General features: G+C 42.9%; 1 protein-coding gene across 1 annotated transcript in view; it reads right to left on the bottom strand.

Annotated features, from left to right (window-relative positions):
• prkcg (protein kinase C, gamma) overlaps positions 1-12,299 on the bottom strand; it is a 29,146-nt gene extending 16,847 nt beyond the window's left edge. Inside the window, exons 1-5 of the mRNA XM_033640351.2 lie at positions 11,333-12,299; positions 10,059-10,305; positions 1,749-1,780; positions 1,549-1,631; positions 537-648 (exon numbers count right to left, since the gene is read on the bottom strand). Of these exons, the coding sequence (XP_033496242.1) occupies positions 537-648; positions 1,549-1,631; positions 1,749-1,780; positions 10,059-10,300 (469 nt within the window). The 5' untranslated portion in view covers positions 10,301-10,305; positions 11,333-12,299. The remainder of the gene's footprint in view (positions 1-536; positions 649-1,548; positions 1,632-1,748; positions 1,781-10,058; positions 10,306-11,332) is intronic.
• Positions 12,300-16,966: the final 4,667 nt, after the last annotated feature.

Genomic DNA, 16,966 nt, shown 5'->3' with positions numbered 1-16,966 from the left:
GAAAAGATCGTGGTTGATGTTAGTCACATCAGTAGACTCACATGACTAGTGACTAACGTGACTAACAACACTGACGTTTAGTTTGACACAGGACACAAACACTGGTCTCCTAGGTCAAAGTCCTGTACATGTTGGGCCCATCCATGTCCCCTCAGACCAACTCCAAGGGGACTTTTGTGCTCTTGACACTCTATCTGTGACTCTGAACCTCTAATAGTGTGGATGGGTTTGGTCGGTTGAAGGCCTGTTGTGTCTTATACATATGCTAAAGCGTGCTCTCGGCATTATAACAGCAATGCTGGAGACACTGCCCACGTGACGTATTTTGACGCCCTGGGAGTGAGACCAGGCTGAGTTGCTAATCTCCTCATCAGCAAGAAGCGTGTAACATACCCTACGCATAAGCTTAATCGAGTCAACTGTAAATTTTGGAGGCTAATTTTGCTGGGACTAGCTTTACCCAGCTGGGAGGTGAGTCCCAGTAATGTGCCTGTGTGAACTGATTTGTAAGGTTAGTTATATGTGATGAAACTCACTGCCGCATTTCATGCCCTGGTGTATGAGGCCATACAGCAGCGAGCCACAGTGGTCGCAGAAGGTGGGACTGGAGTAAGTGTGGACCTTAAATGTGTGCTGACTCTTCAGGTCCTGAAAAAATAACAGAAATTCAGCATTGAGAACACACACATACACACACACACACACAGAGCGTGACCGTGGAAGAAACTGTGAACACACACACATTTACACACATACATGCAGAGTATGATTAGTGGAGAGATGTTGAGTGGGGTATTCATGAACAAGCCAATTAGATTTCTCCACTGGGAGAGGACATATAAATGAGAGTGCATCTAGGCAAGGCTGTGTGTGTGTGTGTGTGTGTGTGTGTGTGAGTGTGTATACTGTGCAGAGAGGGATGAATCATTTTTATCTCTCTACAGCTCATCAGACCCCACCACCACTCTCCACACACCACCTTCTCTGAAACTGTTTTCCCTCTGAGCTGCTATTTAAAAACACCGTCACCCTGTTTCTCCTCTGTGTGTGTTCCTTTCACTCTCTCATCCATTTTTTCCACTCCAACACACACACACAGTCACACACATGTTCCCCTTGACCTAATTTCTGAGGCAGTTTATTTGGCTGGCAGAAAAGAAAAAAAAAACACGTGAAGAAAAGACAAATCTCCTTGAAATCCTGAAAATGCCACAGAGAGGAAGACTGAGCAGTCTGTTGCTCTTGCTCCCCTCCTCTAATTCTCCCTCTTATCAGCCCCTCCACCTGCATCTCCGTCACTCTCTATCTCCAACCTGCTGCATCTCTGAGGCCTTGTAGGATGACATAACATGAGTGCAGACGTCATAGATGGGACAAGGCTGCGCAACAAGAAGGATGTATGGATTGACGAATGAGTCACGCACACGTGTTCCTGGCACGGAGCGGATGGCTAAATATGATGATAACAGGCTGGGTCTTGACAAAAAAATGAAAGACGAGAAAGTGAGAGGAAGGCAGACGTCAAAGTAACGGATATATTCTGCTTACATCTGGTCTGGGGGCCGCCACAGAGCCGGGACAAGTGAAGGTCACAAACTCGTGACATCTTTTGTGGACCACAAAACTGCAGACTAGAGGAATCACAGAGAAAGAAATATCCTCAGAAATGACTCGGTCACACTGAGAAAATCATCTAAGAAGATTAAATACTTCGGAAAAAAAGACAATAACACCGAGTTTATCTTTACCTTGACATTGGAATCCCTGTTTGCCGATGCCCCTGAGTGAAAAAAAGGCACATGGATTAAGACACAAATACAATCTTCTCTTACTCTTCTTTAAGGTGAAATATTTTGCTTTTTCTGAGACTGTTTCCTCAGCCAGAGGAGAAAAGATAACAGTGCAGAGACCGAGATAGTGCTGTTGCATTATTCCGTCCTGTTTTAAGACCAGCAGACATGCAGGCACAAGTTGAGAACAAACTCTGTCTCATCAAAAAACAAACACCACTAGCTGTGTTAGAGGCTACCGACGTGATAAACAAAGTCATTATGTGTGTCTCTCTTCTCTAAGCCACACTGCTGACCAGGTCAAGTGGTGTCAATCATTGTCACAGACACACACACAGAGACACACATGCACACACAAACACAATTCTCCTGTTTCCAGAACTGCGGTGTTGGCTCGTTTCCAGCATCTCCTCAGAGCTTTAATTGAATAATTAAAGCCATTGATTGACTAAAGAGTCCACTCAGCGGCTTGCCTACTGTGAATCAAGTTTTGATTAGAAAGGCAGACGAACAAGACACCGCCGAGAGCTCCTCCACAATCATACTGGAGAGGCCCAGGGGTTCATAGGAAACTGACCATAATCACTGATCTAAAATCAGTTCACCATCTGGCTGGGTAATAATTAAAGATGGGGTTGCAGAGGGTAATCTGATCCTTGATCAGCATTCAGCTGAAGTCTCTGTCTGCAGCAGTCTTGAGTGTGTTAAATCCAGTTCTGCTTTTTGACCAGCAGAGAGCATGAGAGAGCCAGGTATGGATCTGGAGAGGAACAACAGCGTTGCATGCTGGGCAGATATCACAGGGAATTCACTGCATTTTAAATGTAATGACACACTGAAAAAAATATGCAAATACATAAAAAGCTGACATTAAAAACCATTAGAAGAACTATATGAAACTGACACGACTATTGATAAACATTCTGGACTATTGAGTATTCATTTCAAATTACAAATAATCTATTAAAGAGAAATTAAAATACATTTTAAGACGGAAAAACAGGACTTTGTCTCTGTAAAAGGTCTTTTTCAATGAAGACATTGTGACAGTACACAATTGCTTAATCCTACGTGCTGCCCTCCTTAGTTACTGTTGCTAAGTCGGACAAGCTTGACTAAAAGAAACATGGCGGCGCCTGTTGCATCCAGCCGGTGCCACAGTGTTTATTTGAAACTTTCTGGGTGTCAGGCAATAGAGCTTCAAGAACCTGACATCAAGGACTACAGTATGCGATGGAAGGATATGTTGACGATGTTAACTTTTATAAACAACGCATATTGATGCTTCCGGTCTCGACGAACAAAGGGGAGAAGTCGAGACCAAGGATGACAAGACAATCAGTCAATATTGCTCCTGCACTGTTGGGTATGCGGCCCCCTTTCCCCTTCTGTGGATCAGTGTTACACTAGTGTCTATGTATTCATTACTGAATACAGACCTCACATCAGTCTCTATACAGTAGTAAGTTACGTTAGTTATTTTGGGGCGGCACATAGCTTTACAGAGAAAATATAAATGAAGGATCTTTTCTGGCTAACAATAATTCATGCCATCTTTAAGATGTGTCAGCAACACACCTGTCCTTTTCCAAATCTCGTTGACACAGGGTGTCTGCAGGTATACACAAGTTAAATTTAAGACTCCTTAGGACCTTTTAAAGACCACTGTCAAAGAAATCTAAGACCAAATTTGTGATGGAAAGACACACTGAAGTGAAAATATAGTCTTTCCAAGTAAACACATTGATGTCAGTTCAAAATGAACAATAAAAATGACCCTGATACTTTCTGTGCTTACAGCCCTGATCCCCATTTTACTGCATCTGAAATATTTTCAACATACAGCACAGTTTGCTTCATACACATTTCCAGGCTCTGGTTTTAATCACCACGTGTAATTGTTGTTATTCGTTTAAGCTATTTGTCCTTACACTTGCACTTTCCCATTTTTCCATAGCTTGCAAGGTCATGGTTTAACTTCAACTGTAAAATGTGATGGATTGTCTGTAACTATGTGATGTGTTTTTTGCTATAACACAAAATGTTCTGACTGGTTTCACATGCTGTATTTCATTGTCGTTTTTGATTTTTCTAGGAGGCCTTTTTACAGCTGTTGAAGGGAGTGTCGATAAAAACTAGCCTTCCAGCTAATTCTGGTGCATTTACTTTTGTTAAAATGTTGATTAAAGCACACTGTCCCTTTTCTCAAATAAATAATTAATAAATAAAAATGCAGACTCATTGCTTGATATTACTGTGTGAGGGAGCAAAAATAGGGGCATTGCTCAGGTACAGTTGTTGTGTCGAAGTTTGGAACTGAGTCAAATAGTGTTTCCCTCCTGTTAGGATTACCTTTTCCTGTAGCACCAACACCAAAAATTACATTGGTGATGTGACGAAAAACATTCAAGAACCATTCAATCAGAATTTAAGACAATTTAATAATGCTTTTTAAAGCCTTTTAGTAGTAAACATGTATTTTAGACATTTCTAGACTTTTTTAGGACCCGCGGCCACCCTGTCATATTACCCCATAAATAAGGACGAAGCCTGGCTGATGCTGATGATCTAATTTATAGGCTAACTCCTCCTAAGCTAATTAGCTAGCAATCTGCTAACATTAGCTAACTTAAGATGTGACTATACATAATGTGATGTGTCCATCAAGACTGTAAGGGCCCATTTATGCTCAACGTTAAATACGGATCTGGATACGGACGGAGCCTTCTGTCCGTGCTCTGCGTTCATTTTGTCCGTATTTCTGCACGTTTCCATAAAGCTTACGGATACGGGCCAAACGGAGCAGTACCACCGGGAACCGTGGGGGCAGTGTTGCTGTCACTACCCGATACGTAGCTCTAGTGAGACACGAAGAAGAAATAACAATTCAATTTCTCTCATCGGCAGTACTAGAGAAAAGAATTCTCCGTCCTCCAGTCGCGATGTATTTAACGGCCTCACCGACCACCGCCTCCTACAACGCTGCCCCGTTTTTGTCTTTTATGCAAGAGGTACATTATCAATATCTCCTCCACAGTCGCCATGTTTGTTTTTGAGTTTGTTGTTATCATAAACTTTTGACACTGGGCTGCCTCCTGGTGGATATATTGGTTAACATCCATGCCAACGTAAAGGGCGCATGGAAGTATGTGGGAAGTGACGGTAACATCATTTGAAACGGACGTATACATTTTCGTACATAAAGGGAGCATAAATGAGCCCTTATAGTCCCACTCTCACATCTTTTAGCCATCTTAGAAATTTGTAAAAGCTGACCAAGGTTCAGCTGGGTTCTATGCTTGCTCAACTGTTATTGGAGCACAGAGCAAAAAGGGGCGGGACTTAGGAAGACCTTAGTGATGGCTGAATTCCATTTAGCTGCTTCAGTTTCAAGGTCCTGAGCCAGTTGTACAAAACACCTCAAGTTTTCTCCTTACATATGACGCTTCCGACTTAATTTTTCCTAAGCTGAGGGACTTACTTAAGGGTGTTGCACAGAATCTCTTAGAGGGTCTCCTTAGTTAAGTAACAATGTTAAGGCATTTACTGCATTGAAAGAGATTTCACAGTGGTAAAATACTACAGTTTCCATGATAACCATTTGTATGCTTGCGCTCAAGCTTGTGATACGTATAGTCTGTTGTTCAATGGTTTAACTATGGGTGCTTTCAGACCTAGAGTTGTCTTGCTTTGGTCTGAATCAGGGACTAATTTTGTTACAAAGTTGCATAATTGCCTAGAGTTAGTTCGTGTTCTCACGGCAGCATTTACAAGCAGACCAGATCAAATGTATTACATGAGAGAGCTGCTCTTGATTGGTCAGAATTTCCATGCTGGAAAAATCCAGGAAGTAAACAAAACGTTAAAGAAGAGTACACTTGCAAGATAAATGCAACACTTTCAACGCTGCTCATCGTGGACTATATTGCTGTCATTGTTCATTTTAGTCAAACCATACAGTTTGAAAACGAGGCACAGCTCCAACTAGAAAAAAATGTTTTGATGCATTGGAGGTGCTGAATGTGCATATTAAGGCAGTACAGGAGGAGGCGCACATTAATGATTTGACTGGTTTCAAGTCTTAACATGGACTTTTAGAAAAATCTTAACTTAAGGTGTTTTCTGCAACCAGCCCGTGGTACTGTACATGCTGGCTCAGTCACACAGTCATGAGTTACTGGGACACTTAAATAGAACAAAGCCATTGTTACAGCCTAAATTTTGTAACACCTGTAATTTTCTTCTGTGACAAGTCAAAATATCTACTGTGGAAAAATGCCTGTTGGATCTGTTCCCATATCAGTTTAAAGCATGCTGTTATCTGGAGTTATTCAGAGACTTTTAGTGTAAGCAGTGTTCTTAATTTAGGACCCATTAGAGCAGCAGGACTCCAAACACACATTGAACTGTGTGACACTTTTTCCCTTTTGAGAAAATTTCACTTAATTGATGGTAATTGAAGGTGCCATACAAGGTACAACCCATTCCCTTTCAGAGCCTGACTTAATAAACCAGATATTTACATTTCAAAATTAGAATCTTTTCTTAGTCTTTAATTAATGTACCGATCCCCCCCAGGGGCTTCGGCGCCCAGGTTGAGAGCTGCTGCTCCGACATCCTGTGTGAAGGAAAAGAGTTTTCACCCTGAACTAAGTGCTGCTACCACGGCCAAGACACAAGCCAGTTGGAGAAATGTCCTGAAAGCTACCCAGAGGCTGCTGGCACATGCACTGCCCTGCATCCGACATACACCACCACCATATGTCACACACACACTCACACACGCACACAGAATCACACAACCACTTACACACACAATGACTCACAGCTTCACTGGACAGAACAAGCTCTCTGCATGGTTGTCTGTATGGGCATTTATTACATGAATATCCATATGCCTGCATGTCACAGAGGTCATACATCTACTAAAGTACTGTACTCCAGTACAGTTTTAAGACACTGGTACTTTACATGACTATTTCCTTTTCTTTTCTTTCTTTTGTCTCTTGTTTACGCTGCCTCTCCACTCACATCCAGAATATTTTGTTCCTCTGCATTCACCTGTAAATGCTAAAACAAAAAAAATCATCCCTGTCCTACTGTATCTCCAAAAGATAATTTCATGAGCAAAACAGCCCTTTTTCAGCCTTCAGACTGCCTCTTCTTCCATTTTTGTCCTAATTTATCCCCACACTATCTAATGTTTTTTGCAGTGTAAGAAGTAAAAGAATTTTCCAAACCAATAAAGAAGCACTTTTAGCTCATCTGAAAAATTCAGCAAATTTGGAGAAATTTAGTTTTTACTGGACAACGACAAGCATAAACTCCAGCAGTTTATAAAATAGTTACTGTAAATCTAATTAAATACTAATTATATATAAATACATTAAAAATAAAACACTGCAAAACACATTAAATTTTAGAAATTGTTCTGTTGGTACCTGAGTTCATTTAACTGCTTATGCTTATTAAAGGGCCACTATGTAAAATGGGTTGAAAACCATTGGAAACAGTGACATCAGTGGTCAAATTCTAGATTGCAGGGCTCACTCGCTCACCCCTCCCGTCGGGTAAATGACGGTGGCCTCGTAGGGACAAAAAGGCTTGCACACAAGTTTTTCAGGAGTAGGTCTATCTAGCAACGAGGTGAATGTTTATTTAGTAATCTAAGCCATGTTATGATATTGTAATGAATCCCTCACGAGCAGGAGACCAGAGGAGCGTTCGGGAAAAAGGCCAGTTTATTTGAGCACTCCAGAAACTCCGGTAACACTCCACTCCGTCCCAAACTCTGACTCTTCTGGCGTAACAGACACGCTTCTAACTTTACACACATACTCGTTTACGATACTAAGTGGGGACCCCCCTCCCCTCTCTGCTCCGCCAATCTCCAGCCCGCACACTGACTGACAGGGTAGCCTGTAAACAGTGCTCAGCTGTTTATTTAGCCTAGCGATATCTCCGGACTATAGTAGCTGCAATGGACGACTTTGAACGCGATTTTGAAGAGTTTCTTGTAGCGGACACAGACCCAGAGCCATAACTGTTTGAGCCGGAGCATACAGATGAGGAACTCCATGTGTTTGATTCTGAGCAGGTGAGAAAAGAGGCTGAATGCACAGAATGGGATTTGGTGCTACTGCTGCCATCGTTGGGGAGATATATCACCAGGAGGAAAAGCACCGCAGAGAGTGCATCACAAGGAGTGAAGTTGCGTCTTCTTTTCCTCGCAGATGACTGTTCGGGTTCATTCTCTCCTGTTGCGTGGTAAGTGTGGTCCATTCGCAAACTTTATAACTAAAAAAAACTTTTCACTACTCTCTATCGACGAACTACTAACACTCTCTGCTGTTTCCTCCTCCTTCTTCCTTCCTTCCGCTGTCTTTGTTGGTTCATTTATACATGCGAAACGCGTTCTCTGGCTGGCTGGATTGTCCACTCGGTCTGCCGTACAAGATGGCGATCTCTCTAAAGCAAGGCCCTTACTATATATATATATAAAAGCATAATTATAAGGCTACGAAAACCAAACAAATATTATTTTATAGCGATCATACACTTGTATAAACATATTAATGGGTAGAATATTCAGATTCAGATTCAGATTGACAATAAACCATGCCAAATATTACACACTGGCCCTTTAAAAATCTGAATTCTTAAAGTACTCTGGAGTATTTCTGAATGCTTCTGATTCTTTCTGATGAAGCATTATTTTATGTTGTGGTATTCACACTAAAGGTGAACTCTGTGAATTTTATGCATTAAGTGCAGTTTACCAGTTAGAAGAAGTACGACTCAATTTCTGAAAACAGTTTTCTCAAAAGACTGAAAAATAACCCTAATCATGGTGGGATGGTGGGACCACATGAAAGTGGCCACTGAGTTGCATTATGGGACTTCCAGTAACAAGCATGCTTGGAGACTGGCACACACTACAGACTAAAGGTCAGAATATCTCGGTTAATCTTAACTATTCTTGTTTTATTCTGTCCCTCGTGAGTTCTTAGCCTGGGCAGAGGACAAATCTGGAGCACATGTTTCATGTGCTCTAGCAGGTGCGTCTGGTCCCCCGTTTTGGGCCAGGCCAATCACAACCATTAATCTCATAAGGGGTGAGTTTGACAGAGGAGCGTCACCAGTCCAGATTTGAAAAGTCACATGTCACACTTTTTGTTGCTCTGATTGGTTGTAATTCTGTCCAGTCTGCTCCATCCAGTGCAACACACCAGGCTGCTGTGTTGTGCTATGGCATATTCAAATGCTGGTATTTGTTATTTACGTGACAGCGCCTGAAAGCAACACAGGCTCTGCTCCAACTGAGAGTGTGTGCTGTGCTGCGCTGCTGTGCGTGCCGCTTGATTGACTGCGCATAACAGCAGCCTTTTGATGGTCATTTACACACTGTCCATGTGTGATCATGGTAAACAGACAAGCTGTTACCATGATAACAATAACTATGTCGAGCTCGGGTCAGGTTCGGACTAAAAAATCAGAAAGGCTGTCGGGGTCGGACCGGGCTCAGTTATAACCCGTTTGGACTCGGGTCAGGTTCAGTCAGGAAAATGCGGCCCAAGCCATGCTCTAGTCCACACTGCCCAATCTTGCATGTGTCGCTCAGCACTACGTCACCCATTTTGTTGCTCTAATTGGTTGTACTGTAGGTCACATTGCACTGATTTGACTAGTTGTAGCTCTATCCAATGGCATCGAGAGGCATTTTGGTCTGTGCCCGTTGATAACGCCCTCTGGAAATCAAAAATGAACTGGAAGGTTCAAGACTGGCGATGCCAGGATAGTGAGTTTCCCAACTCTCTGGGAATGACACACTAAAGAGTGCTCCTTTTAGATCTGAATAATTTCACCTGTGTGTGTTTGTGCATGTTTAAATTTACTCTTCTTCTGTGTGCAAGAATTCATCCTGGAAAAAAAAAATCTGTGCGCTAATTAGGTTCTTGCTTATGTGCATACTGTATGTGTGTCTACATGTGTGTAAGCACATGTTCCTCAAGTAGCTCCCATATTGTGTGGGCTGCAGTGTGGAGGTGAGGTTATATGATCAGATCGGGTCAGTGTGGTGGCTACGGAGTGTAGGCTGTTTCTCCAGCAGGCAGCTGGATCTTGTAAAAGACAAAAAAAGTGCAGAGGAATTCAGAGTCAGATGGAGTAGTGGGATGTCTGAGGAGGCGGCTTATGAACTGCCGGGTTGGTTTCTGTGTAAATGTGCAGCTCTGTGTGTGTGTGAGTCTGTGTGAGTGTGTGTGGTACCAGATGAAGTCGGTGCAGTGGCTGCAGAAGGTGGGCTGTTTGAAGAAGCGAGCCGTGAACTGATGGTCTTTCACCTCGACAATTCTCTTGTGTTTGAGCGCTCCCTTCCTCTGGAACACAGGCACCCTGGCTGGGGGAGAGAGGGGCGAGGGTAGAGGGGAGGCACCCGGGGAGGTCGCCGATGCAGGGGAGGCCAGTGTCAAAGGTGACAGGGAGGGGGAAGGGGAGACCGGGGTCGACATGATGCCTGGAGGATACAGTAGATAGAGAGAGGGAGGGAGAAGGGGGAATGGATGATGAGTGTCAGTAAGGAGGGTATAGAGTTGCACAGGCAAAAGACCTTGAACATGCGAGAAGGAGGATGAGAGGAGGCAAGGACGGGGAGGAGGAGGAGTGGGAGGAGGAGGGATGGAGAGTGTACTGGGTCATGGTAGCGACAAGAGTTGTATTAATGGCACAAGGGATATAGGGAGCAGCGAAGGAGTGACGCGATGGAGAGAAAGATCGAGAACGGACCGGAAGTGCAGAAGAAGATGGAGGGAAAACGATGAGAGTGAGAATGATGGAGAAAAGAGAGGTGTAATGAGGGAGACAGGGAGGTTAATTCACATACAGAGACAGAACTCTCCTAAGAGACTCCGAGACACTAAACGATTAGTGCAACTCACTGTGTGTCCCACATACGGCCTGTCCATTCTACCTCCATCTCCCTCTCACTGTACCCCTGATATCTTCATCTCCCTGGCAGCTATGATTGCCCCCCCCCAACCCCCGCCCCCTGGTCGTCATGTCAACTCTACCTCCTGTTGCCATGTCAACAACACCCCCACCACCTGCTCCAATATTAGAGTCAGTATCCTAACTCGACTTCCTGCCTGCCCTTATTAGCAATTAGTCCCATTTCTGAAGTAAAGTTTAGAACAGAATAACATGTACACGTCTACAGGGAATGAGAAGTGCTGGAAAAAGTGCAAAACAGCAAATATAAGAGATTGTGGTGCAAGAGGTTGCACGCTACTAAATGATAAATGAAACACCAACAGAGATTTAATGAATAAATAAATAACCCCATAGCAAAAAAAAAAAAACAAGGCAGAAAAAAGTGATGAAATGATGGTGTCTCAGCAAAGAAGCAGAAGCAAATCAATCAAAAGGGGTGAACGAGGAGAATGGCGAGAAAAATGGCACAGTGCTAAGAAATTAGTAAAATAATGACAAGATGAAAAATATGTTCTGAAAACGGGCGCACACCCATATGGCGGAGATAACAATACCTGAATTTGTGGTGTTTTCGGAGGAAAGGCTCGACTAAAGGTCAGCTTTCTTCTCTTCCTCTTCCCCTTCTCTTCTCCTCGTTTGGCTCACTTCAAAAGACAGACTAATGTGTCACACCTGTAGCTGGTCACCTCACAAAAAAAAAGAAAGATGGAAACAAGAGACCAAGAGAAGTAGTGCTGTGGCGAGTAGAAAAGAATCAGCTGAGATTTAATTTTAAAAAAAAAAAGGAAAAAAAAAGAAAAACCTATTACGACAAAAAGCAACAAGCGTTTCAAGAGACTCAAGCTTTCTAGGAACCAAAGATAGAGGAGTGAAGTGGTATATATCCGTTAACCCAGCGGCAGGGTGAGGAGGAGGACGAGATAGAGAGGTGGTATTCTCTTTCCAAGATTGATTCTGTTTTTACTAAGAAGAGGATGAGAGATGGAGAGAGAGAAAAAGAGAGAGACGGAGAGGCAGAGAGAGAGAGCGAGAGAGAGAGAGAGAGAGAAGAAAGATTGAGGGGAACAGGCAGCGATTCATTTGGAAATCTGGGTTACTTCTCTCAGGAGAGGGTGAGGGAGGTAGAGGAAGGAGGACGGCTGAGACAGAAGCTGCCATTTTGCCACCACCAATACAGTATGGACAAGCAAGCGCCAACTGTCTCTCACTTCCTCTAGTGCCAGACGGAGGGAGGAAGAGGAAGAGGAGAGAGAGAGAGTATCCAATCTGGAAGAAAAGAGCAGAGAGCTTCAGAGGTGGAGAGTCCAACAAATGGCCAGTTAGACACAGCTGACACGGGAAATAAAGAGTTAAAAGACACGGCAGCAGATCCAAATGACTGAGGGATCAACAGGCCTGTGCAATAAACAACCCTGTTAATCTTTTCTGCAACAGTGCTGTTAACAGTACGTTCACTGCATCTGAAATTTGTTCTGAGATCAGAGCGAGTGGTGACACGATAACACTGCTCCGCTGTGCACTGAAACCAGGTCAGCTAAGCCTGATGGGAAGAGTAGTTTCCAAGAGAGAGGGGCTGTTTGTCCATTGATTGCCCGCACACTGTCAAGGACACACACATGCACACACACACACAGAAACATGTTAGGAATTGGCTTGAATTCATTAATAAAATACAAACCAAGCCTTAAGGAATATTTACAACATTTCAGGAGACTGACTTATTTGCTTTCTTGACGTCTGTAGCTGGTATGTGTAATTAGAGCCAGCAGCTGGTTAGCTTAGCTTAGCATAAAGACCAGAAACAGGTGGACACAGCTGGTCTGGATCTGTCTGTGACAAAAAAAATTGCCAGTCAGCACCTCTACATATTATATCCTGTTTGTTTTATCCTCATAAAAAAACAATTTGCCTTTTTTATGTGCCAGACTCTTTCTTGGCCCAGATCAGCTGCCAGGCAACAGAGACACGACTACAATGTGTTAATTAGTGAGCTTTAAGGATGCTGATTAACAGTTGTTTTTTTTTACCCTTTGGACTGAGCCGGACTAGCCATTTACCCCTTTTTCTAGTCTTTATCCTAAGCTAAGCTAACCAGCTTCATATTTACCACACAGACATAACAATATCAATCTTCTCACGTAACTTTCATGTAGAAAGTGAGTAAGTGTATTTCCTAAAATGTCAAACTGTCTGTGTTACCCTAAACCTCAATGGCTTCCCTTGTGGTGACAGTTTTTTGTCCCCATATGGTAGCTAAGTCCCCATAAAGCTGCTATAAGAATAAATGTTTGTCCCCAGAAGGTCAGCAATACAAGTATCTATACACACAGATACTGAAACTTAATTAAATTCATGAATAAACTACAGACCAAGCCTTAAGGGACAGTTACAACATTGTGGGAGATTTACTTATTTGCTTTCTTGCCAAGACTCGTCTGTAGCTGTTATGTGTGTTTAGCGCCAGTGGCTGGTTAGCTTAGCTTAGCATAAAACAGGTGGAAACAGCTAGTCTGGATCTGTCTGTTATATCCTCTTTGTTTTGTTCTTACGAAAATCAAAATGTGGCCTGTTTTAATGTGACAGTTTCTTCACCCAGATCAGCTGCCAGGCAACCAACAGAGACCTCGATTACCACACCACTATAATGTGTTAATTAGTGACCTTTAGGGGTGCTGCTTTTTTCATTTTTTCCTCAGGACATAGCCAGGCTAGCTGTTTACCCATTTGTAGTCTTTATGCTAAGCTAAGAGCACCAGCTGCCAGCTTCATATTTACCACACAGACATGAGAATATCAATCTTTTCATCTAACTTTCATGTAGAAAGCAAATAAGCGCATTCTTAAACCTCAATAGCTTCCCTTGTGGGGACCAGCTTTGTGTCCCCATATGGTAGCTGAGTCCCCACAAAGGTGCTGCATGAACAAATATTTGTCCCCAGAAGGTGAGTAATACAAGTACAAGCAAATACTCACATACAGAAACTTGCTTAAATCCATTAATAAAATAGAAACCAAGCCCTTAAGGAACAATTACAGTATTTCAAGAAACTGATTTATTGGCTTTCTTGACGTCTGTAACTGGTCTGTGTAATTATTGCCAGCAGCTGGTTAGCGTAGCTTAGCATAAAGAGTACAAACAGGTGGAAACAGCTAGTCTGGCTCTGTCTGAAAGTGACAAAAAAAATGCCAGCCAGCACCTCAAAAGCTCATAGATTAATATGTTATATCGTGTTTGTTTCATCCTAAAAAAAATCAACATGTAAATACAACAATTTGCCTAATTCTATGTGCCAGACTATTTCTTGGCCAAGATCAGCTGCCAGGCAACCAACAGAGACCTGGATTACTGCACAACTATAATGTGTTAATTAGCAAGCTTTAGGGGTGCTGGCAGACAGTTTTTTTTCCTTAAGACAGAGCCAGACTAGCTGTTTACCCGTTTGTAGTCTTTATGATAAGCTAAGCGCACCAGCTGCCAGCTTCATATTTACTGAACAGACATGAGAATTATATCAATCTTCTCATCCAGTTTTGAGGTTGAAAGCCAAAAAACGGTATTTCCTAAAATGTCAAACTGTCCCTGGTACGCTACACCTCAATGGCTTCCCTTGCAGGGACCAGCTTTGTGTCCCCAGATGGTAGCTGAGTCCCCAAAAAGCTGCTGTATAAACAAATGTTTGTCTCCAGAAGGTGAGTAATACACACACACACACACACACACACACACACACAAACTTGTGTTGAATTGGCTGGAATTCATTAATAAAATACAAACCAAGCCTTAAGGAACAGTTACAACATTTTGGGAGATTGCCTTATTTGCTTTCTTGCCAAGACTCACGTCTGTAACTGACATGTGTCAGCAGCTGGTTAGCTTAGCTTAGCATAAAGACTACAAACAGGTGGAAACAGCTAGCCTGGCTCAGTCTGAATGTGATCCAAAAACGCCAGCCAGCACTTCTAAAGCTCACAGATTAACATGTTATATCCTGTTTGTTTTGTCCTTACAAAAATCAAAGTGTGAAAACAACAGTTTGCTGTTTTTCAGCGGGTTATGTGCCAGATTATTTCTTGGCCTGGACCAGTTGCCAGGCAACCAGCAAAGACTTGGACTACTATAACGTGTTAATTAGTGAGCTTTTGGGTTGCTGGTAGACTTCTTTCTCCCTTTGACAGAGCCAGGCTAGCTTTTAACCCCTGCTTGTAGTCTTTATGCTATGCTAAGCTAACCAGCTGCTGGCTCCAGCTTCATATTTACCGTACAGACGTAAGAATGATACCAATCTTCTTATCTGACTTTCAGATGGAAAGCGAATAAGCGGATTTCCCAAAATGTCAGACTATCCCTCTGACGCTATACCTCATGGCTTCCCTCGTGGGGACCAGCTTTTTCTCCTAAATGATAGCTGAGTTTCCACAAGGTAGCTGTGTGAGCAAGTCTTTGTCCCCACAATGTGAGTAATACAAGTACTCACACACACAATTAATCACACTCCATGTGTGCACGTGGTCTATGGACAATCTTGGGAGAGGAGAGCAGCAGGCGGGAGCAGGGATGCAGGCAGGCAGAGGACGAAGGGGTGGATTGGAGTGGGACGCAGAGAATGAGAGAGGGAGCGAAGGGTTGAAGGTCTAATTAATGGAAATGTAGGTTATTAGTCTCCTGATGAGGACACTGGCAGAGAATTAATTAACAATTATAATTAGCAAGATTGTTAGAGAGCAAAATGGTGTCAGCCAGCGAGATAAGAGTGAGCGAGTGTGCATGGACAGTGTGTGTGTGTTGGACACTGTCATTATTACTGTATGTGTTAAAAAAAAAAGCTGTGAACATGCCCTATCTGACAATGATATATGTCATTTCAGCATTAGTCATGCAGAACTGGCAGCTGATTGGAAATGATAGGAGGGCTTTTCCTTCACACAAGACGTCACCAGACCTTTCTCTATAGAACTGCCATTACTGTCTTCATTTTCTGGCCCATAAGACTCCCACTCCTCATCGCTCATATCTTGGATGAGTCATGTTCTTGTTCTGTTGTCACAAATAAATGAGGAAGATGTCCTCGCGTAATAAGAAAGAGAGGAGGGGGGCACAGAAATATGAGCAGTAAACCATGCACTCCTCAGTAATCAGTGCATTGAAAAACAAAGCACATAAACGGCTCACAATGCTTTCCCTCCATGCGGTGTGATGAGTAAGCACTTGTGGCTCTAAAGTGTCTGTATCAGTGTGCGTTTGCATGCCTATCGGAGCATGCTTTACAGTGTTTGATCCCGGGCCATAAAAGCGAGCTGATGTGCAGCCAGCCAATGATACATGAAGGCTGTAAACTAAATAGACAGACACACACACAGCAGAGTGAAAAACACACAGATTCGGCCTGTATGATTAAGAGCAGAAGGAAAAATGCCATAAAACACAGACTGAAGTGAAGATTAAAGGAAAGAGATGACAACAGAAAAAAAGAAAAATGAGGACAGATCAATGAAAAAGACAATCCCCAAAGCCACAACCTGTCTCTTAGTCATCTTTACAATAATTACTAAAATATGACAGCACTGGAAGCTGTTGCTATTTCTGATTATGAGCACCTTTCAGACACCCCAGCCCCCCTCTCTTGTTCTCTCTCAGTCTACAGATGGCTATCTTATTATTTCTGACCATGGCTTAATGAAACAGAAAATTCTCCTCCGATGGAATCTTTTTTGGGGGAGCAATCAGCACTTCACCAATTACACGCATCCATTATCGCCTAACGAGTGCTCACTCGCATCAAGCACCGGCTTCAACCTGGCTGGCTTGCAGGCTGCCTGGCTGGCTGGCTTTCTCCTTCAATGAAATTAAGGTAAATTGAGTTGCCTAACTGTTGTTTGTGGAATCGGGGGAGAAGTGGTGTCTGAGGTAATCATATCTGCCTGTTAAATTTGTCTCTTCAGAACCAATTGGCTCAGTTTGCCTGTATTGGTTTTCTGTTGGGGTGCGCTTCTATTTGCTTTTTTTAATGAAGAGTGGTCCGCTGTGTTTTTTGGAAGAGAGCGACAAACCTGAACGGCAGTCAGATGAGACATTTGGCAGGCGACAAGGGCTTATCAACATGGCCTACAAACTCTCAGCACTGAAGCAAATAAGCCTGCTCTCCATATTTACTTTAGGGCTGACCTGCCTCTCATTGCAACAACAAATA

The sequence above is a fragment of the Epinephelus lanceolatus genome, chromosome 10 (assembly GCF_041903045.1).
Source record: "Epinephelus lanceolatus isolate andai-2023 chromosome 10, ASM4190304v1, whole genome shotgun sequence".
Taxonomy (NCBI): domain Eukaryota; kingdom Metazoa; phylum Chordata; class Actinopteri; order Perciformes; family Serranidae; genus Epinephelus; species Epinephelus lanceolatus.
The sequence above is the reverse complement of the archived record's forward strand: the minus strand, read 5'-3'. Positions and strand labels throughout refer to the sequence as shown.